We start from the raw sequence: 25,987 nt of genomic DNA, 5'->3' as shown, positions 1-25,987 counted from the left end.
ACAGAAAATAAATTTAATTAGGAGAAAAAATCAAGCAGAAAATAGAAAGATGCAATAAAATGGTGAAGTGAAAATTATAGAGGGAAGAGATAAAGCATTGATACCATTCTAATTAGAGTTGTGAAAACCACCATCTTCCCTTTTTTTGTTGTTGTTGATATGAAGGATTTTTTTCTTTTGTTTTTATTGATAAAGATCTCATTGAGTATTACACTGCTGTGCTCTTGTTGAGGCTGACATTTACAAGAGGACATGAGCTGAAAGCAAAGAAGAATAACAGAAAATGCAGGAACTTCAGCAGTGAGGCCATTTAGGAGGTATTAATACTCTGACAAGTTTTTAGGCTGCCAGAAGGCTTTCAAGTAGACCATGAATTAGGACCTGAATGTAAATTCCCTTTTGTTTCTATGCAGTGGCAGGTTGCACTGTTCTCATGGAGGAGCTGGAGTTTTGGTTTAACTGGCACCAGTTAAAATCTTTCACATGGAACAGATTTTCAGGATGACCATTCAGTGTTTTCTAACATCCCAGTGAACATGCCTGAAATACACTGTAGGAAACTGGCTGAAGTACAGCCCTGCCCCACAAATAATAATAACAATGATAAATTCCTTTAATAGAGTAACAAGGAGATGGAATGAGAAAAGGTTTTATAAAATCTGATATGACCAACTGTTTCCCTCTCTCCTTTTTTCCCTTGTAAAAGGTCTTTTAACATAATATCCTAAAGATATTTGGATTACAGAACACTGTCCCCATGGTCCTACACCCCTCTCAGTGACAAATGGCAGTGGACTGTAGGAACAGTGGATTTAGAAGACTTAGATATATTTTCTCAAGTTTGGGCTATGCTACTTCTCTTCTAAGACAAACCACAGGAACATCATAATTTCCAGGCTGCATCGCTGTTTCCCAGGTAACAACCCAGGAAATCACAACATCAGTCACTAAGGCCTCCCTGAGCCTGTGGCAAACAGCCAAATTGCCTTAAACACCATCTTTTTCAAAAATGAGCATAACTGATGCACAGGTACAAACCAAGCAGAATCAGTGGCTGAGAAAACACAAGTCTACATATCCAGGCCTCTCAACATCTCCTGCTTCCTGTGTTATTTTCTTATAACTCCCGAAGAGATTCATTTCCAAGCATCTTTACCCCCTCATTCTGTGCTTGCTCTTCAGAGGGATCTCTAGCAGTTTTATAAAGGCATAGGCCAGGGAAAAGACAAGTTTTCTGCCTAAATAGGCAGTCCAATTAACCAAATTATGGTTTATCTGCCTTTATTTAAGGTATCACCTTGTTGGTCTTTTGATTATTATTTGTATCTTCTAGTAGACCCTTTTGAATTAATTGTGCACTGACAGGCAGAACTGAAATGCACATTAGTGTCATTAAAAATGCAGATATCTGCTTTCATTTCCTGAAACTTTTTACTAGAAATAATAATATGAAATATGTATTACATTTAATGCATGATAAAAAGGTCAATTAAGCTACTCAATATAAATAGGACTACTGAAGATTTTAGTGTTTGTGCCATTTCAGGTTATGTTTCTTGTCGTGATTTGTAAACTGACCACAGAAAAATGAAGTCATTGTCAGTATGACCATCTTAGGCCAGAAATCACAAAATCTTAGAGGTTTAAATGAAATTACACCATTTGAATTTGAAGAAGTAGTAACATAGCCAGAGGCAGTTAAGTGCATTAAAACTCCTGTTGTCTTCCTGAAAGAATTTTGCCCTGAGGGACAGTAAGCAGCTTTAAAATATTCAGTCCAGGTTTCTGTATGGCTTTGGAAGTTTCAGCCTTTGTGTTTACAGTGATGTTTCTACAAAACCATGTTCAACAGGCATCAAGCTGAAACGTTCCTCTAATTGATCATAGGACAGAATCAAGTTTAACAAATGCTACGGAAGGTGGGCTGGAGCTTTTGAAGTGACTTTTTAGCTTCTCTACCATCTCTCCTGGAAACAGATTTGAGGAATAGGGTTTATTTCCCCCATCCACTTTTCACTTTAAAGGTCTGAGTTTGGTTGCTTCAACCAAATTAAAATAATGACAATTATATTATTATATTATTATATATACAACTCAATATTTTGGGTTCTAAGCTCATGAAAAGGCAAGAATCTTTAGGTACAGCAAAATCCTACATCACACAGTGCCCCATGATACTTGTGTTTTCTTTCCTCTACAAAACACAGAAGGGGGAAAGCCCTCAAGCAAAGAGCTGTGGAGAATCCTGAATGAGTGAAGTGTATTTGCATGGCCTGAGCTAAGCTGTGTAGCTGTCACAGTGCCCAGGACATTAATTTAGACAGGTGGAACCTGGAAAGGCAGAGTTTGGGGCATGTGTTCAGCACAGCATTATTCCTCACTAAATGACTTGGAGCAAGGGTTACAATAAAATCAATATTTCCTCCTATCAGCTTTTCCACGTGTATTGGGAGTGTGTGTGTTGTTTATTAACCCAAGGTGGGGATACAGCCCTGATTCAGAGCTGCACTGAGCGCTGCAGTCACAGCAGCACTGTGTTAGCAGCTCAGCATTGATGAATTGCTGCCCAATCATTCTGGTGATTTCCCTTTGGAAGTTCTGTCACAACTCTGCCACAGCCACGCTCTGGCTGATCCTCCACAGGCCAATGTGCCTCAGGGAGGCAGAGCTCAGAGCCCCCTGTGTGCAGGGAGCATGGAATGCTGTGACACACAGCTCCTGCAGTGCTGCCACCAGCCCAGGGAAATCCAGGCGGAGGAGCAATTATTTATTCCAGCTGAGAACCAGAGCATTCTGTATCTTCCACAACACATGGAAATAATGACTGTCAGCAAAGAATCGCTTCACTTTTCATGTTAAATGGCCAGGTTAAACTGCAGCACTGAGGTTCTGCTTGAGCACTGTCCCGTGTGCCAAGGAGCTGCTGGTGTGGGAGGTAAGCTCTTCATCTTGCTCTGACCCTGAGCACCTGACAATCACTGATGGGATCACTGATGGAACAAGTCATATTTTAAAGAGACTGTTAGCAGTCCTGTCAGCTATTCTGTGATTCCATGTCTGAATTAAGGCAGGTGCAAAAGGGAGTTTTTCTATCTTGTGAAAAGGCACCTGCCTTTATCTCACTGCATAGGAAAGAGTTATCTATCTTTGCATAAAGAATTGTGAGGAAGGACTATCTGTATATATGAGGTATTCTGGTGTTTTCAAATGCCAAAAGGCATCGTTTTTTTTCTCAACAGAACATTTCTGAGCATAGGATAAATCATTCCTATGAAATTGAGTTAGCAGTAAGCAAAAGCAAATTAAGCTCCATCAGAGACCGAGGCCTTGTTCCTTCATACGTGCCAGAACTGTCTGCTTTATAGGCAATTCATTGGGAATTGCTGCCTTTCTGCACTGCTTTGTCATCTGAAGGACACCATGTATATTTTAGAGATGTTTTTTGATTTAACTTGGTATTCAAACTGAATTCTGTTAGCCAGTGTACTCAATGAATGCAAAGGCAAGCATTTACCCACTTTCCTTTAAACCATCATTAGAGCTAGAGCTGCAGTGAAAGGTAGACATTGCATCTGAACAAAACTGCTCTCTGTATAAAACCACAGGTTTGTAAAGCAGGAGGGAGAATATTTTAGGGCTGTGGTGTAAAAAAAAAAAAAAAAAGTTTGAATTGTCATTCCTGCTTTTCCTTTGGCTGCATTCAGACTGCCACAGTAAGGAAGGCTGTGCAAGTGGGAACAAATCTGTGGGTATTGCTTTAGCCACTGGAGAGCCTTTCCTGCAAATGCCCCCTAGTTCCCTACAGATAAGCCCATGAACATATCTGAGATTCCCTCCTGCTCACAGGGGCAATCATAACTGTATGGAAGCTGGGAAATGCTGAGAGGAGTTTGTTGAGAAGCACTGCAGAACTGCTCTGTGCCCAAACACAGCAACAAAATTGCACTTAGTCTGTGTGCAAAAGGGCAAGAACCCGGGAAGAATAAATGAAAAAAGAATGACATCCACATCTGTAGGATCATTTACAGAGCAACTGCCTTGGCCAGCCAGCTGACCCCCCTTAGAAGTGCCCCACTGCTCACCTGTTTGTCACATTTAGCCAAAGTGTTGCTGTGACAATGTGAATTGATTCCAGCTGGGTCCACCTTGCAGGGCTTTTTCCTCTCATACACCAAATTCCACTGAGGTGTAAAAGTTTAAAAACACTAAACCCACAAAGACCATTTAGAATAGTCAGGCTTCTTTTTGAAGAAACCTGAATAAAATAATTTATGTTTACTCACTGCAGTTCTAAAAATTAAATAAATATCTCAGTGTATGTCTTGTCTGGAAGCTGTAAAGTATACTTGGCTCTCTTCAGAGTAGACAAAAGGTATGTGACACATGGATATTTGAGGAGTAAGAAATTAATTTAATCTTCCAGTGAGCTGTTAAGTGTTTGTAGAAATATATAAAATCATTCTGACTTAAGAGTTGGAGAACCTGCCCATCCACAGACTGCACTGACCTCCCTATTGCAAAATCCCTTTGTTGCACAGGGCTCAAGCCACGTCTGCAGTTCTGGTGTAATTCTGAAGTGAATGCAGCCATTCTGCTTGGCTCATCCAAACAGAAATATAAATCAGTTAAAAAATCTTTATCTTACATTTGCATGACAGCACCTGGGATCTTTTCAGAAGCTGCTGCAGCCCAGAGTGCCCAGAGCAGGTTGTTTTTGGGGATTGGCCCTCAGAGCCAGCATGGTGCTGGTGCAATTGGGCATGGACTGCATTGCTTACATTGTGCACAGCCTACAGCTCTTAAGGCACTTCCAGCCTCCCATTCCATGCTTTCAGACATGATGGGTATTGCAAAATGTACATACTCAATTCTTAGTTCCTATTCCTTTGGGGAAAAAAAAGATGTTTAACCACCTGCCCACTTGGAAATGCCACCAACTTCAGCTTTGTTACCTGAAGAACCCTCACGGTGGCTTTGCTGTAAAGCACAGATGTGGCAAACGAAGCAAACAGGAGGTTTGTGCTAATTGAATGGACTGGTTTTCTCAGTCTTTCCTCTCCCCTCTTTTCTGGGCTGGGCTGTTACTAGGTGTTCTGGGATTCACCTGTGTCTGCAGTGGAAATACCTGTGCCACACCAGCCCTTGGCTCTGCAGGCTCTGCTCCAGGTGTGACTGGGCAGTGCCAGCTGCTGCCAATTCACCAATTAGCCAAATGCCCAAGGTAGGGCTGCTGTGATTGGCAGTTAACTAATTAGCCAATTGCCCCCAGCTGGGGCTCCTGTGGGTAATAAATCCCCTCCTTGGTGGGATAGAGCTTTCCTGCCGCACAACGTGTGGGGAACCTCATGAAACTGGACTGCTCTGCAGCACCTTGGGTGAGTCCTCATGGTTATTTTCTAGCCTTCTCTTCCTTGGGACAGTTGGGAGCATAGGGAGGAGCAGCCCCAGGACTGAGTGTGGGGTGAGAGTTGGCCACAGCACGGTGCCCAGGGGCTCTCTGGCTCCATTTGCACAGCCAAGAGCTCAGTGCTTCCCTCTCCACTTTTGTGGCCCCAGAGTTTATCAGTCTTGTCTGAAGGAAAAGCTCAGCATGAGTGCTTGCCCTCAGCATCTCCCTTGAGCCTTTCTTTTAATCTGCTCTCTTAGTAGATTGTCTCCTCGTTAAATATCAGGAAAAAGTCAGGCTTGCTAGTTTATTTTAGCAGTACTGTGAACGTACAAGCAAACCTATCATTGCAATTCAAGGAGCTTTAAATTTAACATAATTATTACACGGTCATTTTAAGGACAAGAGAAGGCTGCTCTTAGATGAGAAAGTAGTCAGCAGTAATATGTTAAGCACAAAGAGAATCAAAGGGTAGAAATGAGGGAGATTTAATGTGTGCCAGTTTTGCATTTTCTTTTTCATCCTTATTTTTGGTTTTATTTAGGTTGCTGAAAAGGGAGAAAGGGAGTGGTTCTTGGAAAAAGCAGCACAGCTGTTTCATAGTAGTGTTTTGTAGGTTATGAGAGAGTTCAATTTTAAAAGTTGCACAGGGTTTTTTCACTTTTACTTCAATTTCCTAAAGCTGTTATTAAAATGGATGAAGTGCTATATTTGAACCTTTAAATGGCTTCCCAGGGAAATGTGTCATAACTTTGCACTTTCTGCAGGCTTTTCTTCATCTTGCCAGCCCTAGGTTATAGATGAACATGGTTTAAGGAGAAGAGCTGTGTGGTAGATTTTAAATACTTTCATCTTTAATGGAAGGAGGAGGGAGAACTGTTTAAAATGATCATAAAATTTTGAATGCAATTTGCAGACCATTTAGTATGTTGACTTAGGCAACAACAGAAGCAGAGATTCAGCTCTGCAGGGGGCATATGAGGCTGGAGTTTCCACACTGGCATGTTGAACCAGAGGCCTATTATGAGTGCTGGAAAATTTGGCTTTTATATCTACCAGGAGAAATTCTCTCTGTGGCTTCACATGACTCTAATTTTGGTGCTCTCGCAGTACTAATAATGTGTAACAAAATTAATGTTAAAATAATTATATTGCACTAGATGAGAAGGTACCCTGGAGTGCTCTGGGATAATTCTTGTGCTCACAGTGAAGGGATGTGTTGACTTCATGGGATGGTGTAATTGTTTGTGAAGAACTGATTGACAGCTTTGGACCTTGGTTGTGTTATTGTTCACCAACGAAATTCAAAGCAGGGAAGTTCATTTCTTTGTTCATTGTGTGAAGCCTTTTTTGATCAACACTGAACTGAAGTTCAGGTAAATCCATTTCCCAATCTGAACAGTTGAACATGTGCTGGGGGAGGTGGATTTTTGTTTTGGGTTTTTTTAGAATAAACCTGTAACCACCTGTAGTGGTAAGCGTGAGTAAATACCAACATTTAATGTGAAAATAGACAGAAATTTACTATTTCAGTCAACAGTCTTTGTCTCTCTGCTAACTGCAGCATTTGTTGGCCATCTTACATTCCCACACCCATAGCTTGCAGTTCGTGGTGTACATGACTGCATCTGGCATTTCCTCTTCTGTCTCTCATCTCTCTCCTTCAGTAATGAAAACTGATAACTTTAGAAGAGCAAACTCTTGCTGCTTTGCTCTTTGATGTTCCTTTTGACTATTTGTTTCAATCTTGTTTGTACTGAGATATTTTTGCTGGAATGTGATGGCCTGCTATGTCTGTGGAGGTTTATGCAGAATAAATATAAAAGACATGCTCCGCTACATCCTCTGAATAATCTGACAACTGCTTCTAGGTTTTTTCTCAACGCTAGGAATTTTGCAGCCCGTGGTGCTGAACAGAAAATGTATGTGTTAATTCAAATTGAGTGTGTCTAGTGCAGGGTTTCCCTGTGCAGTCTGCAGACAAGCAGTACCACAGGAGCTCATTGGGGTTTTTCTCAAGATGTAGCATGGCTGAAGTTAGAGCCATCCCAGGATCCTTCAAAAATGTCACAAAATTTTAGCCTTTGTGAGTTTCCTTATGAAGAAAATAGAAGGAGCTGAGTGTCAGGCATGTGGGAGAGTGTGGCATGTTGCTGTGCCACTGCCCAGGACAGCGCAGTGTGTGTCTGAGGTGCTCCATCCCAAACCCTCATCATCTCCTTGAGCAGCTCCCCTTCCAGCTGGGAGCCTGTGCTCTGGGCACTCTGCCATGGGCTGAGCAAGCTCTGCTAAGCAGCACTCGGTTTTACCTGTGGCATCAATTTCCTCTGGTTAAAATCAACCAAGTGCGCCTTAAAAACTTTTGTAAACACGAGTAAACCTGGCAGCAATCACCTTGGGCTCCCTCTGGCTGCTGTTCCCTGGGAGAATCCCTTCTGTGTGGGATTTGTGAGACAAGCTGGAGGAGGACTTGGAACAGAGTAGGCTTTCCTCTCCCCCAGCCACAGCATCAGGAAGGTTGGTGAAGAAAATAGGAAGAAAATATTTGCATGTTGTCAGTTGGCAATTAGGGAGATTTAAAAGCTTCAGCAGTGCTTGGAGGGATGATGTTTCAAAAGCAGCCCAAAGGCTTCCTCCGAGAAACCTGAGTACAAACAGCTCAGCATGTGGATTATCAAGTGACTGATTGCCAAAAAGCCCTCCAGGTGCTTGGCTGTGGCAGCAGGTGAGCTCTTGACTCCCCTGCCATGGGATCGGTGGAGTCAGGGTGGACACGATATCCCAGAGAGAGGGATGGAGGAGCCCTGCAGGTGCAGCCACAAATCCAGCAAATTGCCTGGAGTGTGAGGTAAAACTCAATAAAAGGCAGTGAAAGGATAACAGATTGCTACAAGCAAATACAGAATTTGAGCTGGGGAAGAATAAAAGTTGGAATCTTTAGCAAGAGGGAAAAAAAGCAACAAGATATCTGAAGCTGCCAAATTTTTACAACATACTTATTGGCAATTTTTTACCTTTATAATGTGCAAAAATGGTAATTATGGTGGTGGTTGCAGGAGCTGTGAAGAATTTGAACACAACAGGTGTGGCAGCAAATGTCTGGGGTTTTTTAGGGGGTGAGTGTCTCTCTCTGAGTGCTGTTCTGTAAATTAACCCTGGCACCACTTCAAGGAAAAAATTCACCTTGAAAAATAAGAAGGTTAAAACAGAATAGAATTTTAGGCTTAATTCAGCTGTACATAAGTGTCCTTTGTGGAGTCCTAATGGAATATGTAACTGAACAATTAAGATGATTCATTTTATTTGTAACTTACCCCTTTTAATACATTTCTCTGCTAAAAGTACAGTCCTAATATCAGGAAGCAGTGTAAGAGGTATTATTTATCTATACATTTTTAACCTTATTGATTTTAATAATATTGCATTAATAATGTAACATTATTAATGCTTTATTAATAATATTGCATTAATAATAATGCTTTTTATTAATCTCAGACTAAATGTTAAGCATGAAAATTAAGGTGCTCCTCTAGTACTTCAGAAAATACTTTATTAAAAAGAAAATACATCTGTATGGGCAAAGTATACATATCTTAGACACTTTAGGTTATTTTCCAAAGAATGGATAATCAATTATTAATTTTGTACTTGTGAGAGCTGTTACAAATGTTAACTATATAACAAAACAATTAACAAGGATCCCAGAAATGTAATAGTTTGTCTATTGTATGTTTAAATTAGGTTCAGAGGCAGTTCCTTAATAGAAAAAGTAGGTTCCCTGAAGTCTCTTTATGTCTTTATGGGTTCAGTTATTATTCAAGCCTTATTGATCTGAACAGAATTATGTAAACATATTGTCTTTTCTCCTTGAGCTATAGCCCAGATTTACCCATATAATTCATAGTGCTGCTGTGTGGTGCTTTAAAATTAGGGAGGAACATTTACAAATTATCTTCCAATTTGCATTCATTGAATTGCTAATGAAGTTTTATATAAATATTTAGCTTGGTGGTGTGCCCTGAGTTGGGTGCTGGTGGCTTCCCAATGTAGCAGAGGGGAATGTGGTTACATGGGACACCTTTGGGGTGTTTGCTTGCTTTTAGGGTAAGAACACAGGGGTCATAAAATACCTATTTCCAGCCCTAGTATTTCTGCACATACCTCTGCATTTAGGTGTGCCCTGAGCATGCCTTGGGTGTCTGATGGTGACATTTATAGAGTCATTCTGTTTTGAGCTCCTGGGGCATATTTCACCGTGCAGACTATCCACTCCCTGCTAAAATTATCCTCCCCTTGCTGGATGTGAACTGTAACCCCCTGACAGCTGGAGGTGGTCAGTGCTTTCAGCCCTTTGTGCTTTCAGAAGTGTTCATGTCTGTGTTCTGTGATGAGACCACAGCTGAACCCCATCACTTAGCTGGTTTCTGCTGTCCCAGGAACCTGCCCTATAAACACCAATTTATCACACTTAATCAGTGCTGAGGCTTGCAAGGATGTAGATGGTAGGTCAGTTAAGCTCAGCTTGCTGCTGTGTCACTGCACTTTTGGAAACTTCTTTGAACTACTTTGCAGAGTATGAACTCTTTAAATTGATGATTGTTTATCCCAGAGGTGGCTGCATTTCAGTGGAGTGTTGCATGATGCTGATGTGATCCTTCATGATCTCTCAGAAGCACTTTGCTGCAGAGTCTTGTTATAAATTCACAGGAGTTGTGGCTGTACACTGTCAGCATTGCTAGGAAATTATAGAAATATACTGTTAATGTCAGGGAAAAGAAGCAAGTATTATGGACATAGCTGATTTCTGAAGTACAAAGTACCTGAATGATGTCCATCCTGCAAAAATAAATATCAGTGGTCAGGTTTTTAAAATTCTTTATAGTATTTCTTGTAGATCTCTTCAAGCATAGACTTACTTGTGGGTCAAGCACTGGTAAAGAAAGTTTGAAATGACAGTTGAGTTTAGAGACACAACAGAAATCCTAAGGAAAAAAGCAATAGTTTAGAACTGTGCTGTAAATCTTAAAGAGGATGTTTTATGCAGAGGAGCAGTTTTTGAAATGTCAGAATCTCCAGTGATTTTCTAGTGACACAAATGCTGCATATTTCAGTCCACGGAGCAAAAGATGTGGTCTCTTCTGTCCAGCTGCCTTGTCATGTAGTGCTTGGAAAATCAGTTTGATGTTGGTGTTTTATGCCTCAGCCCATTTCCTTGGTTTAGGCCTTTCTTTTCCTTTTTGACAACATCAGTGAATTGGGTGAAATTTTCTAATTTTTGCCAAACTATTGTTCTTGAAGACTTCCCCTGCCAAATGCAAGGAGAGGAGTATAAAGATTTTCCTGTGTGCAGAAACCTAAAAATAGTTTCAAGTTTTATACTAACTTTCAAGAGATTCTGTTGAACCAAGTATACTTCCATGCACACATCAAACGGAATGCATATGTTTAAAATACTTCTAGGTCAGGCAAAAATCTTGATGTTGTTTCAGTGGCAGCATCTTTGCTGGTTTTATTCTGGTTTTCTGGTTTTGGTTTTTTTTGTTGTGTTGGTTTTTTTTTTTTTTCTGGTCATCTGTGAATACGAAATTCACATTATTATTATTTTTTTTAATTGGAAATTACGTCCAGGTTGATTGGATTTGAAATTTCTGATATTAAATGATTGGAAACATCTGGAGACTGAAACTCCAGTTATGTAGGAACTGCTGGTGAATGTTAAACCTTAGAAATAAAATAATCACTGACATATAGTTGTATTGTGGAATGCTTTAATGACGAAATATTTCAACTAAGGAGGTTTTAACACTAAAGTAGGACCAATCAGAGAAATAAGACTCCAAGGGGATTTGAGAGGTTGTTTTCAACTAAACCTAAAGAGAGAAGACACCTCTTCTACACTTCATGATACTGGATGTGGAAAATTAAAAACACAGAAATGAACAGGGAAAATGCTCAGAGTTCAAAACATTCGGGGATTGAGATGTTATTCCTAACATTCCTATTCTCTGATACTATTTGATTTTTATGTTTCCAAACAGATGCAGACTCCTATGTCTTCATTTCACTAGTCTTTTAACTGGGATCCTAATTTGTGTTTCCTGTTTTCAAGTTCTTCATCAATGAATAAATCTGCCTGTTTTCTGGGATGAGAAAAGCAGGAAAGGGCAGTGCCCACCTAGGTCTGTGTTGCCATGTCCTCTCTGTGACAAAACCCATCCCCTTTTATCTGTTTCTGGTGCTATTTGATAATAAGCCCCAGAACTGAACTGACAGACTTCCTTCAAGGAGATGTACCATATTTTTCTTGCAGTATCTGGTGGAATAAAGGTTTTCTTTTTTTCTGTCAATTGTGTCAATGTGACCCTTATCCTGCAGACAGTCTGGGGTTAGAGGAACATTTAGGCCAATTTCTCAGGATCTGAAAGTGACAGGTATGAAAGGGAGGTCAGGGCCTTTTTTGAAGCTGAAATGGTGATGTTATTGTACACCCTGAGCATACTTACAGTGTTTTGGACTCACTTATATTCTACCTCAGAGGAAAGCATTCAGCTAAATGCTTCATCCTACAGAAGACTTGCATCTTTGCTCCTATTTCTGCAGGTGGGAGCACAACTATAGGCTCACAGAATGGTTTTCTGAGTTGAAATATCTCCGCAGCACTAAAATAAATAAATTGATTTTTACATTTATGACCCTAAAGTAAGCACAATCATAAGCCTTCAAAAATCAGATTACCAGACTGATTAAAGATTTGGTGTTGGCCCTTATTTGAATCAAACATGAAAACTGTGTGTCCCATTTTTCTTGCACTTTTGATAATGGCTAAAGACAGAAGGCCACTAAATGGTGAAAGCTTTTTCAAGGTTCCCTGAAAAGCTCCATTGTGTCAGTATCTTCCAGGACTCAGTTCACATATTGGAATATGAAGCTTTGTCGATCAGGGATGTTGATAATAGACTTTAGATTATTTAAGAGAAAATATCAGAACAGAACATTGCAATAGGATAATGTCCTCCCACTGCTGCACGGATGTCTCAGCATCCCCTCAGCACTGGGAGGTAAACAGTGAGGTGAAGCAGAGGCATTTATTTTCCAAGTGAAAGTCATTTATCCTTATAGAATGTTGTATTTCAGGGACTCTGTTTCCATTATAGCAAACAGTTGATGATGGAAGATGTTGCCATTTGATGGATGTTGATATTGGAGAATGACAGGTGATCTGCATGTGACTTTTATGCAAAACACACATAGGCAGTTAGAATGACAGAAATGTTGTTTACTAATTGCCTTGGATGACAGATTTGCATTTTGCTTTTAGCTGTTCAAAAGGACTTTATGATAATACAGTCAATCTAAAATTTTATTTACTTGTCACACAAGAATCTAAATTTTGTCATTGAATAGCTAACAAAAATATTTAATATACCTGTAATAGAGATGTCCCATCAGTTAATGCAGTATCAGCTTTCAGTAGTTCACAAAAGGCCTGAGCACTCCCTTGATCCAAAATTGAACATAGCCTGTGTGAGTTTTGAGTCTGAGCTCAGAGCTGGCCAGGCCATGTTCAGTGTGCAGTCACTGTGCTCAAGGCAAGGCTGAGTTCCAGAGTGACCTGGGCAGGCTACGTTGTCATACTGGGGGAACTTTCAAGTTTTCAACACTGACTGAATATTGAGCATCTGAAAATCCTTCTTTACATTTTCAAAAGTTTAAAGTATCACATGAAGTTTGATAGTATGCAAGTTGCTTTAGAAAGGCTACTTTTCAACATTGTGTTATATACTGAAGGCAAGATAATGTCAAAAAATAATTTTTCACTGAAAGCATATGTTACTGCTTACCTTGTAAAGTTCTTCTAATTAACATGACCGTAAAAAGATGACTGTTGAAATTTAGATAGTAACTCTGATTGTTAAAATCCTAATTACAGTTCTGTTAACAACTGTAGTGTGGGTAAAACTCTTTATTATTAGTTCCACATCTGAGAATCAGTTCATTCACTTTGAAGGCATTTACACATTAATTTCCATGCACATTTTTTGGAAGTGAATATGTGTATTGACTAATGAGCCAGCTAAAGCATTTATGTAAGATAACTTGATATTGGAGTATCCATTTCTGCTTTCAGGCTGTGGAATATGGGGAGTTTAGGAAAATAAACCAAGCTACCTGGTTTAAATATGTAGATGTTGAAAGTTAATTTACGTAGCGTTGCGTTAGAGGAACAGCACTGTTTTGGAGGGAGAAACCCTGAGTACAAATACAGTTAGAGCTGCAGACCGTTGCAGGTAGCCTGTGCCCCTGGCCAGCTTGGAGTGGGCAGACCTGTGGCCAGGTTGATCCCTAGGGCAGTGCATGATCCCAGGTATTTTAAATGAATTCTAAAGATACAGGGGGAAAAGGAATTGCTGTTTGTAACAACAACTGACACAATCTATTTTGAGATAATAAAATGTTCCTTGTAGGGATGGTTGGCTGAGGGAGAGCTAATAGAGACAGTTATTTGAGAAGGGCCAGAGCTATTACTGAAGTCAAGCCTACTCCTTTTATGTGAAGAGAAGACAAATGCAGGGAAGAGGAGAGGAAACCAATAATAAAAGGGAAAAAAAATCCTTTTTGTTTGTTTGTTTTCCATTCAGGCTTCTGCTGTAGTACTGCTGCTGCAGAAACATGGGCTCAGCTCAAAGTTCTCAGGAATTTTGTGACCTGACAAACTTGAATTAACATCGAACTGTTTAGGTCAATGCTCTTGACTGCCTCATTGGTCACAGGCTCAGTGAAAAATGGTCTTGTCTGGACAAACCTGATACTTGCTAAGCAAAAGGCAACGAAAAGAGAAAAGGAAAGACAATAGGTAGAGAAAGAAAATGAACCAAATAAGGAAGGTAAACCAAACAAATATTCTTAGGTCTGACTTAAAATTGTGATGAATATCTCATCTATTGAGGGAAATATAAATTCAGGGTTGTTATGAAGAGCCCAACAAGACTAAGGGAGTGGCAACTATGCTGATAAGGCTTTCCAAATGTTGCAAAAAAAGAATTAGTGTGTAAATTGCTGTGTGCCACCTTTGCAGATTGTGGTCCACTGTCAGACCTAAATCATAGATGCCAATTTCAGATTTCCTGCTCTTCTGTTTCACGTTGCTCCTGGGGCTTCATCTATGCAATACTTTTGTTGCTTCCATTTGACACAGTAACTTATGAGAATTTTGATGATTTTGTATATGTTTCTGGTAATTATTGTGATAAAGATTTTATAGCATAAGATACCAGAAAAAAACAGATGACTGAATTGGTTGAAATGAAAATATCAGTTTGTTCTGTGTTTTTTTAAATTAAAATTAAGGTAGAGGTACATAATGATGCTAGTGGAGGACAGCTGGCAGCACCAGATTAATTTTGCTTTGGAGTTTTGGATCATAAACTCCTATATTGTGTAAGATTTTGCATCACTGTGATAGCACCCAGGTACTCAGGGGATAATCAGTAATATGGGATTAATAAAGGGGATGTCCCTTTTGTAAATATATGCACTGCCCCCTCCTGAGCAGAAACTCTCCTCTGTGTCTTCTCAATCTCAGTGAATGTTGTGTTACAAGATCCTTTATTCTGGGCTCCAGTGCCACTGAAAAGCAGACAGTATTTAATGACCTTCTGCACCAGTGGTTTCATCTCCTGAAAAATTAGAATTGATTTGTTTTGACTTTGATATAGAAAATCTAAAGCAGACCTTTTCTTCCTAACTTGTGTAATAGCAGCTGCTTTGTTCAGGAAAGACTGGGGAAGAGGACAAAAGTTCACAAAAGGTACATTGAAGAATTAAGACTACTTTAAAATAAACTTTGTTAACTAACAGTCTTAAAAACAACCCAAACCAACAAACAAACAACAACAAAAAAACCCCAAAAACCAAAAAAACCCCACCAGCTTGTCACTAGAAGTTTAAAAGGTGTCCCTGAGAAGAATAAATGCTTTACATTATCTCTGTGTTGTTATGGGGAGTTCTGGCTGTGTAAAGAAAAAAAATGTTTAATATGATTGTTTCCCTGCGTATTTCATAGAGCCTAATTCCTGTTTTTTCTTCTCAGCCTATCTTGGAAAGCTGCCAGGTTAACCTATATATGATATAAGATATATTATACTCTTCTTTAAAGGATAAATTGGTGTTTGATCTCAAACACCTTACTATTTTATGTGATGGACTGCAAGTTTTAGTTTATTATTTTAACAGATCAATAGGTACATTAATTCTAACAGGAAGCTCAGACTCTCTGCCTGAAGTTAAATTTACCAGGTTTTTTAATTAGTTTTATTCTCCCACAAGGCTGGAATTTCTTTAGGAGAGTGGAAGACAGGAAAGTAATTCACTGGAGAAACAGCAAATGATGCAGAAAATGCCAATATCAATTTCCTAAACAAGTCATAACTGGAATGCCAAGAGTCTTGTTTCCGGCTCTAACTCTAATCATATGAGTAATCCAAGGTCCTGATCGGAAGGCACATTTTACAAACTTGTGATTTAACTTAAAAAGATGACTGAGATAAATTAAACCTTGCTGAGCTGTGTGAGATAATGTCTTGAAGAGAACCCTAGAGGAACTAATGTTTGTTGTGGCATGATTTATATTTTAAAGGCATTATCAACAATGCAGATTGCCAAGTGCTGAAAATTGGTTTAGGGACATTCCCAGTTGTATTTCTGTACTGCAGAGTATATCTGAAATTGGATGGAATCTGAAAACAGGCCTTTAAAGCGAAGAAACCAGTTAAAATAAAAATTCCTTTGTGTCTTTGACCTCAGCCACTTCATCCATTTTTCACGTTAGAAGCACAGCCCATCAGGTTTTGTGGGTCTGGCTGGAAATTGGGTTGCTGTAATAACTTGTGGCTCAGTGGTAGAGAAGGGAGTGTAAAAATGCTGAAGCTCTTGTTGATTTCCTCCAAGACAGATGGGGACAGTACATGAAGACAAATGTAAGGTTTCAGGTTAGCCTAAACCAATCTTTTTGTCTGCCTATCTTCCACACCCTTCACTTCTCTGTGCCTTGGGAAGCATGGGAAATTAAAGCAGTGTTGGTGGCTAATCTTGTGGAAAAGTGCATCTGCAGTCCTCAGCCTAGGCTGAGTGCAGCTCAGAATGAGCAGTGCCATCAATGTTCTGAGGCTCCTGGGCACGACTGGGCTGTGTCAGATTTTGCTGGTGCTCCTAAAAAGGCTGGAATAGCTTTGAGGAAGATTAAGATAGCAATAAAAACAAATGGATGATGTAGTTAATGAAAAGGAGGAATTTCTGAGTATCAAAAGCAGTGGGGGAAAAGGGTTTTTCTTCCTGTGCGTTGGCATTTTGGAGTTTTAGTGCATTATGAGGCATGGATAAAACTTCCATCAACTCAACTCCTGTGCAGTGCCTGCCTTCCTCCTGCCCTGAATTGCATTGTTCAGTCCTTCACAGGCTTTGGCTGAAATCCAGGGCATGAGAAAAATGCCAAATCAAACAGTTGTTTCTCATTTTAATTTTTTTGATCAATACCTTCCACAAAGTGCAATTTTATTTCTTGTGTGGGGACAATCTTTAAGGGAAGAACAGTTGTCCCTGAAAGTCAGCTGATTCTGATCCAGCAGTCCAGTTCTGATCAATACTGGTATTAGGAGGTATGCTAAAGACAGAGAGATCTATTGAATAACAAATAAATGCTAAGCTTTTTTGGTTGTTAGAGTGTGTTATTCTGGTCTCCACTCTGGGCTGGATTTTGGCCAGAGTAGCTGCCTGGCTCCCTAGCAGTCCTTAGTGTAGAGCTGACTGCAGCAGCTCTGGGAGAAATAAACCTTGATTTCCTGAGACACACAGACATTGTGCAATGCAAATGTGTCATATTAGCAAAGCTTGTTGAGACCTTAGGGTGAGCTGAGCTGAAGAATGGTAAATAGTATTTTTTGTACTTCATATTTGAAGGGTGCACAATAGCCACAGTAGAATGTGTAGCTCAGCCTTTCCTGGATTAGCTGTCCAGAGCATTGTCTTCACTGCTCATCCAAAACACCCAGAGCAGAGTTTAGCAGACTTTGTGTTTACATTTATAGTATTTCCGACTCAAGGGATTCTTCTGGGCTCTAGAAATGTAGAGTTGCTATCAAAGGCTTGCTGTTAATATTTTTCTAGGGCTGCTTTCCGATCAGCTTTTGTTTTCAATTCCTTCTTGATAGTTTTTCTCTCTCTAGCAGAGGGCCATCATATTCTGTAACACAAACAGATGCTTTTACAATACTTTCGTATTTCTGTGCAGAGGATCTTTATTCTCTGATGAAAGTGGCAAAGTCCTTTTTGGGTTATGTTAATTCTTATGAGTGAGAGAAACTATCCTTTGCTAAGATAATCTATTACTGGGGGTTTTTATTTCAGTCATGCTCTCCTCTGGACACTCTTTACAGTTTTTTGTCTTTCTGTATTGAGGCTCCCAGAGCTGTCTGTTTGGGTTTTTTATCCCCCAATTTGTATTTATAATTAGGATTATCCCATCCCAGGCAGGGAGTTCTGCACTTGCTCTTGTTAAATTCCCTGCAGCTGGTGATTGCCCAGCTCTGATCTATCCAGATATGTGTCCATCAGTAATTTTTAAATTAACGTTCTCCCCTTCTTCTATTTACCACCATTCTAGTGGCACTGAATCAGTGCAGTTACAGATAACAGTTGCTGTGTGTTGAGGAGCATTCAGTGTAGTGTCTAGAAGTATCCAGCAGCCCTTTCAGGCATTTCTCAGAACTTTGTGAGGCACTGGATGCAAGCTGCTTGTGATTTGTTGCTGGAGATCTCACAGGAAGGACTTCCACCCAGTGAACTTCCTTCTTTTTCTTTGGAGAGCTTAGTCTCATGTGCTGCTTGTTTTCTTTTCAAATCTTCCACTTTTGAAGCATCTCATGTAATTTATCAGAGGGAAACCTAAGTTCATTATAACCCTTTTATTTTTCCTTCAGGTTTGTGAGTGCTTCTGCTGACAGTGTGCAAATAGAATAGCACAATCTCCACCCTCTATAATTTTGCACCTGAAGTGCATCTCTTTCTTTTTGTTGGTCGAATATGGGCATTGATCTGATTTTCTGTCTATACAAATGCCATGCACAGGTAAATCTCCTGCAGTTTGGTTCAGCTGTGCCAGTACAAGGCAATACTTCCCATGGTACCCCAAAGCTGCCCATCAGATGCAGTGAACCCAGAGCACAGCTAGTGTCCAATAAAGTAGCCTAGAAAATGCTTCTCCAGCCTTTTCTCCCATTCTTTTTTTCCACTAGGAAACAATGCTTTTGATAGGCTTGCTGCCCTTTCAGTGAATCTTGTCTTCTTTAGTCTCATTCCATAAAATGTCTCCTCAGAAGGACTTCCGGCTAAAGCTAGCAAATGGAAAAAGGAAATGGGTCCAGTATGTTTATATTTACAGGCAAAGATATTTTACAATTTTTTTTCCATATATTATGATCCTTGCAAGATCTAATGTGAGTGAAAAAGATACCTGAGAAATCTAAAACCCAAAAATGACTTTTTTTGTTACCAGCTTATAAATTTTGCCTTCAGAATTCTGGATGTTTGCATTAAGGGAAAGTGAAACTGTGTTTTTTCTGTTTGCAGTTTTGGACTGTGTCTTAAAGTTTAATAATATCTCAATTTTAAAATATATTGTCTTCATCTATAATTTTGAAGAGTCTATATGTTGGATCTTTACCTCGAAGAGGAAAACATTTATAGCTTCATTATTTTACCATCCAAGCAAAATGCCTGTAGGTATCTAATGATAACTATTTATTTTTGTTACATTCTAATTATTGCAAATTAAGTTTTATTACAAAATGCTGTTCAAGATACTAATTGCTTAACATTATAAGGGCAGCCATCCTGGTGGAAATAGATTAGATGTGATTTATAAAAAGAAAACATTAATAGACTTTTGGAAAATAATCCTGGTTATATATGTACAGCAACAAATAATGTTCAGGACTGTAAGTATTCATCCCACAGGAATAAATCAGGACAAAAGGCAGCTAATTGGAAGAATTTCTAAGGTGTGCTTGTGGAAATGAATTTTCATTGCTTTATAGCTGAAATTCAAATCCTGTTGACAGAAACTTCAGTTATTGACTTGCAGCTAATTAGCAGTGAGCAGACTAGACAATTAGCTGGAATAGAATGGAGTTTGAGAAACAAAATTTAAAAGTTTGTAGCACTCATTAAAAACAAGTTTCAGTTTCTAGAAATACACTAGCTTAATTGGCAGCACAATGGGAGTGCTCTGTGCATCTCATCTGAAGTCTTTTTTATTTACATGTGTGGAAGTATATATTTATACATATGCCTGTTTAAAGAGACATTTTCAATGAGAAAGTGTTGCTTGGTTTGTTAGTTTTTTTTCCTTAGTTTTGGGATTATTTCATGTCCCTCCTTCCCCTTGTGTCTCCAGCTTTCACTGAAAATTAAACTCAAATCAGGAAATGACCTTAGAGGCCCTTGCCAACCTCAGTGATTCTATGATAATATTTATAGATATCATTTTGAAAGAAAAAAACAGACATAAATAGTAAGAATTATCGATCCATAGGTATCTCCACATGCACTCAGAATGTATTTGTTTTCTTTTTCCTCATCTTCAGGAGGTTTAGCTGCAATAATCAAGAGGGCCTTGTGCCATCAAATCCATGCCTTGGGGAAGGTGTGGAAACATGGCAGCTGAATCCTCTACCAAGGAATAAATTTGTGGCTGATGAATGCTTTCAGCCATAGTGGAAGCTAAATGGTTCCTCAGTCTTATAGAAGGAGAAAAGGAATCAAGTTCAGATCCATTTTTTTTCACAATCAGAAAAATTTAATAGGAAGCAAGAATAGACCCCCAAGAGTGTAAAGAAAAGACACTTCTTAGCAATCTTTCTTTCCTATCAGCTTTGAAACCAAAAACTCTTGGAGGGAAAAACAGACTCAGCTTGTGATGCACATTTCTCAAATGTTATCTCATTGACACAGTTCCTCTTTTTTTCCCACCCTAAAGCTAAAAATGTACTGACTTCAGATAATTCTGAAGGTGCATACATTGTTTGCAAAGACATTAAAATTGAAACTAGAAGGAAACTATTGACTGTCCAACACAGAGGTCCTGATGTGATCTCTGTGCCTGACATGTACAGAAGTTAATTGAGGAGAATGAAGGAAACCAACTTGCTCTTGAAATGAGCTGATGGAAATTGTGTGTTTTTCCTGGGGGAAATGTCATTTCTTTGTGTCCCTCAGACCAACAGAGTTAAAGTGCTGGTGGTGTTATTTCCATGTGTTTGCTCTGAGTGATTGCACACCCAAGTGTGTGTGGGTTTAAGGTAGTGATCATCTCTGTATCAAATCAACACTTGCACTGTGGTGTCTCCTCCTGCCTCTCAGTTCCTGGGCATCCCTCTGGATTGCTGGTGCTGCTGCCTCAGGACAGACCAGGTCTCTCTTGGGAGATGAAGTCCTGCCAGGGAGGCCATGGAGCCACATCATATCACATCGAGGAGTCTCCCTTAGTTTGTGCTCTATGCAAATCATTTTGTTAGTCAAACTGAAATGGAGCTTACAGCAAAATGATGGAATTTGTCACTGACTTGCACATCATGTTTCCACTGGCTTAACTCCCCAGTCAGAGTTCCATATTAAATAACAGGCATGCTTTACATTTCATTTGTACAGACAGAAGTAATTATAGCAGGAGTGAGGTTGCTTGTCATACCTATCACTGCCTAGAAAATAACACTTACTGCTTGATGCCACACCGATTTTCTCACATCTGTGTATTTGGTGATGTCAGCATAGTATTTAAGCCTATCTAAAATAATGAGCTGCTGTTCTTTTTCTTCTCTCCCTTACTCCACAGTGCACCCTCCCTTTTGTTGTATTGTTAGCAGTGAAAAATGAAGTTGAGAACGAAGCATTGCCTAAGAAATCTATTTCTTTTGATTCCTCAGCCTTAGTTCCCTTCAGGCTAGAAGCTGGGTATGATCATAGGAACTTTGCTGTCCTGCTGTTCTTTTCTGTTCCTTGTCCTGGGTAGATCACAAGCTGGATCTGCAGTGGTGCTTGTTTGCTGTTTCCCTAATTTCAGGGCATTATTTGATGATGTTTTATTTTTCCCCTGTATTTATACCTGGGGTGCAGCTAAGCTCTATAATGCTTGCAGCCTTCCTTCTACACATGCAGCAGGAAAAGTCAGAAGTAACAGGAGTCTTCTTTGGGTGGCAGCAATGCAGGCAGTGTCAGGAAGGATTATCCTGCTTAGAACAGATGTGATTGCTCTTAAATAATCAGGACAAAACCAATTAGTAATATTATTCCAAGGAGGTTGTGATTGTGTTCAGTGTGTGTAATGTTGTGAAATGTTACAGAGGTCAGAGAACTATTTTGTCTTTTTTCTTAATGTTAAGCAAGATTTACAGTAAAGTTCAAAAAATACTGTATTGACTTGTATATTTTAAAAGTCATGGTGTTACAGAAGATCTCTTTCCAGGTTCTGGTAAAGTCTAAAAGTCTGCCTGCACGCAATGAAAAACAGGGTTTTTTCCAATTTTATTCTACTTGGATGCAAAACATATTTTGTCACACTTACAGCTTCCTGGAGTTACAAAACAAACATTTTAAAGACTACATTTCTCAGAGAGCTGCTACCAGAGCTGTGCATTAATAAGCATCTAAATTACATCTCTTGCCATGTAGAACAAATTAGATTTCTTTTCATTAATATCAAGGAAGCAGAAAACAAGCTGAATCCCAAGTGAATTAAATGAACATAATTATTTGCCATTTCTTTTTCTACTATAAACCAGTCTTTATTCAATTAAACAACCCGTAATCGTTATTTCGGTGGAGTTCAGAACAGCTGGTGTCAAAATTAAGGAGTGTTCTTATATATTGTGTACAGTACTTTGAACTCTCTGTTACCCTATTCATGGCAAGTGTTGTGCTTTTCTTTAAACCTCAACAAACCAAAAAACTGCTGGTGGCTCTACCAAGGTTTTCTCCTATGCAGGTGTTAGAAATGCTGTGGTAAAAATCTCTCAAACATGAATGTTTCTCTGTTTTGTTGAACTTGATTCCAGTTCTAGATTAGGCTGCTAGGAAATAATCTTAAATTATTTTTCCCTGAAAGAAATGTGGAGAATGGGGGGTTTTTCTGTGTTTGTTTTTGTTTGAGGAGCTTGATGGAGGAAAAAATATCCTAATCCCCAAAATCCTTAATTACTAACTGTGCCACTGTTTCATTCAGAGCTTTATTACTGCTGTGGTGTCTTTATTGGTCTAATCAGTGCTGCAATGATGAGATATTTTATAAAATGCAGAGCAGAAACTCTAATATTTAATCCTCAAAGGTGTTTTTTTCCCCTCTGCTTCCAATGATATGTTTCTAAATGGGGCAAGTTCTATTTTATGGGAGACCAGAGAAAAACCTCTCGTTTCTGCTGCTTCAATCAATATAAATGGATTTGTTAATTTTTTTGAGACTGTTCTCCCAGAACTTCTCATTTCTGCCTCATACCTAAACGTTTCTGGCTGCTGGTTAATTGTTTGTTCCTTTCAGTATCACTCTGGAGATCCTCAATGGATTAGAACTTCAGAGCAAAACATTACCATAATAAGATAATTCTCATAATGATACAAAAGAAAGTGCCCTGAAGTGATGAAAGTAGTTTTCCCTTAATGTTGTTATATGCAGAGACAATTTGTGTTATAGCTTTTTAAAAACATCTTCTGCTACCTGTGCTGCAGAATGAGAGTTAATTTAAAAAGAGCAGACCCAGCATTAGATGAGAGTGAAATCTTGAGGTGCAAGAGATGACCAATGTCTCCGTGGCTGGAGCTCTCCTGGGCAGCTGAGGCTGCAGAGCAGCTGTGCCTTGGAAAATGAAGGGAGATAGGAGAGATATTGCCATTCTCTGTGGGGGAAATGGGAGACTTCTCATTCTGAGTGCTAGAAGGGAGACAGGAAAAGTGGCTCAGTCCTCTGAAATCAGATCAAATCCCTGGACACTGCAGCATTTGGATGAAATATCATTTCTTTTTCTTTACACAGACAATTGGTATAAAATAAAACAGCTGTTGAAATGATGTTCATTGTTCTTCCAACCTAGGTTATTGCCTCCATAACTGAATTAATGGAATAATTCAAATAAGTTTGTTTGGGTATTCTTAGACTCCCATACAGACCAGTGGGTATTTTGCTTTTTTTTTCTTTTCCCCTTTTGTGTAACTGTTTTTATTTAAAAGCAGCTGCATGTCAAAGACTGTGGTCAAATACACTTCAGTGATGGTGACCTGGAAAGGACACTTGGAACAATATGAATGATATCCATACATATGAGTTCATTTAAGTCCAAAGTTGAGTAAGTTTAGGTTCTTGAGTAAAGCCAGTCACTGAAATAGATTTTAATTTTTCAGTTCACATAATCTGCCTTGTTGTCATCTCTTCAATCTCTTTCTTACTCTTTCAGAATTTTTTTCCACTGCTCTGGCTTCCAGTTAGGTTCAGAAACAAAACAACATCCTGGGGCATGTGGCATCATCAATTTTTACCAGCTACTATAAATTACCTCTCTGAGATTTAGTGTGGAGTCATATAATGAAGGTTCTTTTTATGTGTGAAAGGATGATTAACTCTTGACTTGAGCTGTTTTCTACCATGGGCAGCAGTAGAATACAGAAGCCATTGCTGTAGACCAGTTGTCTGCTTTTGAGTTCTGCTTTTTCCACAAGGAAAATGCATTTTATTTTTGAGCATGAAAGATAACCTAAAACTGAATGTGCAGAATTACAGCATTTGATGTGTGCTGCAGACAAGTGTTCTGGGATATACTTGTTTAATTTACAAGTGAAGCACCTCTGGTTTTCTTGTTCTTGTTGCTTTGCCAGTGCTACAAGCTCAGCTTGAGATGTAAATCTAGCTGTGTTCTCCTGGTTCATGCACCATTGCCAAGAAATTGGTTTGGGAAGTGAAACTTAGCTGGAATATCCTGGTTATTTGGAGATGGAATCCAACTCACAGTTCCATAATAGTCCTGATTCTTCAGAGCTATTGCAATACACTGTAAAGATACCTTTTTGTTGTTTGTTCTGAGGACTTTGGGAGGACTCGGCTGATTGTCTCAAATGAGTGTTTTCAGGATCACAAACAGCAAACATGCACATGCATGAAACCACACAGTGATGGGGGCTTCAATAAAAGACTAATTTTATGAAATAAAAATACTAATTTGATTAAAATAATAAATCTAATAAATTAATAGATGGTTTTATGAAGGCATTTTATCACTAACTTAGCAAGTATAGTTTTCATCAGCCAGAATAAAGTAGCTTCTCATTCCAATGCCTTTGGAAAATTCTCAAATGAACACTGTGTAGGATCCTCAGCCTTAAAAAGCCTTTTGGTTTTTGCTTTTTAAAGTACCCATAATTTTATCTTTTATGATTGTTCATAAATTCAAAGCTGTTTTAAAATCAGTTTAAGTACTTGCATAAAGCTAAATCCAAGTTTCTTGTAAGCTCATGTCTGTGTTGGGTGAAAGAATATGGCACGGTACTGTTTTCCTGTGCTTGGGAATAATTTTCTATTTAAATTTGCTCCAGTTGCACCCTAGAATTTTCTTTATTGTATGAAATTAAAGTGCCACTCAGCCATCGTCTCAGAGTACCTTTTTATTGAATGATGCTATAAATTAACATCATCAGTGTTTTATAATACCAGGAAAACTGAACCATACTTACCTGTAGGCAGTAAATTTATATGTAATACATAGGCATTGGATTGAAATACTCAGATGAAAACAGAATAAAGTTACAGGGGCTAATGGGGACGAGGAGTGGAAAATTTTTTCTCCTCTAAATAGAACTTAAAAAGATAAATTGAATATTCCTGCTCAAGTTTTTCTTATACTCTCATGCTCAGAGGGCATAGAAAACAAAAAGTCAGTCAATCTAATGGGACAGAGATCTCATACTCTGTACAAATAAGAATGAGTTCTCTTAGCACTCAAGAGAAAAGTGTTGGTGCAGTGGGATGTGATCTTTTGTGGAGTAGATGGATGTCAGTAGTTTTGTCAGCTGATGTGCTTACTCAAATGAGTGGGGTGACTCCAGTATTTGGGGATTCTTGAGTGAATGTTTCTTCCTTCAGCAGCAGAGTGTGAGCAGCAGCAGCCCCAGTGATCCTGCCTGCAGCCTGTTGCACTTGTGCAGTTTGATCCTGCAAACACAAACAGCTGCAGTTGTTAGACTCTGCTAAACTGCACTGATTTGGAGTCCATGAAGTAAATCACGGTCATCCCTCAAGTAACTGAAACTTCCCAGGGTTTGTTTGTGCCAAGCTGTACCTGCCTCTGTTCGTGTGCCAGAGGAGCTGAGAAATGCTCTCTCCATCCTAACTGCAGCTGGATCCAAACATGGTTCACTCGTGGTTGCAGAATCAACTCCTAAATAATAGCCTGTCAGAGGAGGTTAATATTCAGATCTGATACTCATGACTAGACTGTAAAGCATCAATTTAAATGTCTAAACATGTGAAACAGTTTGCCCTAGAAATTAAAATTAGTATGTAAGCTGACA

The 25,987-nt window shown here is 39.1% G+C and overlaps 1 protein-coding gene across 4 annotated transcripts in view; it reads left to right on the top strand.

Annotated features, from left to right (window-relative positions):
• CLSTN2 (calsyntenin 2) overlaps positions 1-25,987 on the top strand; it is a 298,945-nt gene that overhangs the window by 153,335 nt on the left and 119,623 nt on the right. Inside the window, exon 1 of one of the 4 annotated variants that reach the window (XM_085069684.1) lies at positions 2,711-2,935. The exons of 2 other annotated variants lie outside the window; for them this stretch is intronic. In XM_085069684.1, the coding sequence (XP_084925810.1) occupies positions 2,860-2,935 (76 nt within the window). In that variant the 5' untranslated portion in view covers positions 2,711-2,859. Of the gene's footprint in view, positions 1-2,710; positions 2,936-5,329; positions 5,376-25,987 lie in introns of those variants that run through there. One more of the 4 variants, XM_085069685.1, reaches the window with a different exon arrangement.

Source organism: Lichenostomus cassidix, chromosome 9, assembly GCF_008360975.1.
Source record: "Lichenostomus cassidix isolate B80296 chromosome 9, HeHo_3.0, whole genome shotgun sequence".
Classification (NCBI taxonomy): domain Eukaryota; kingdom Metazoa; phylum Chordata; class Aves; order Passeriformes; family Meliphagidae; genus Lichenostomus; species Lichenostomus cassidix.
This window is presented reverse-complemented; position numbering and strand designations above follow the sequence as displayed.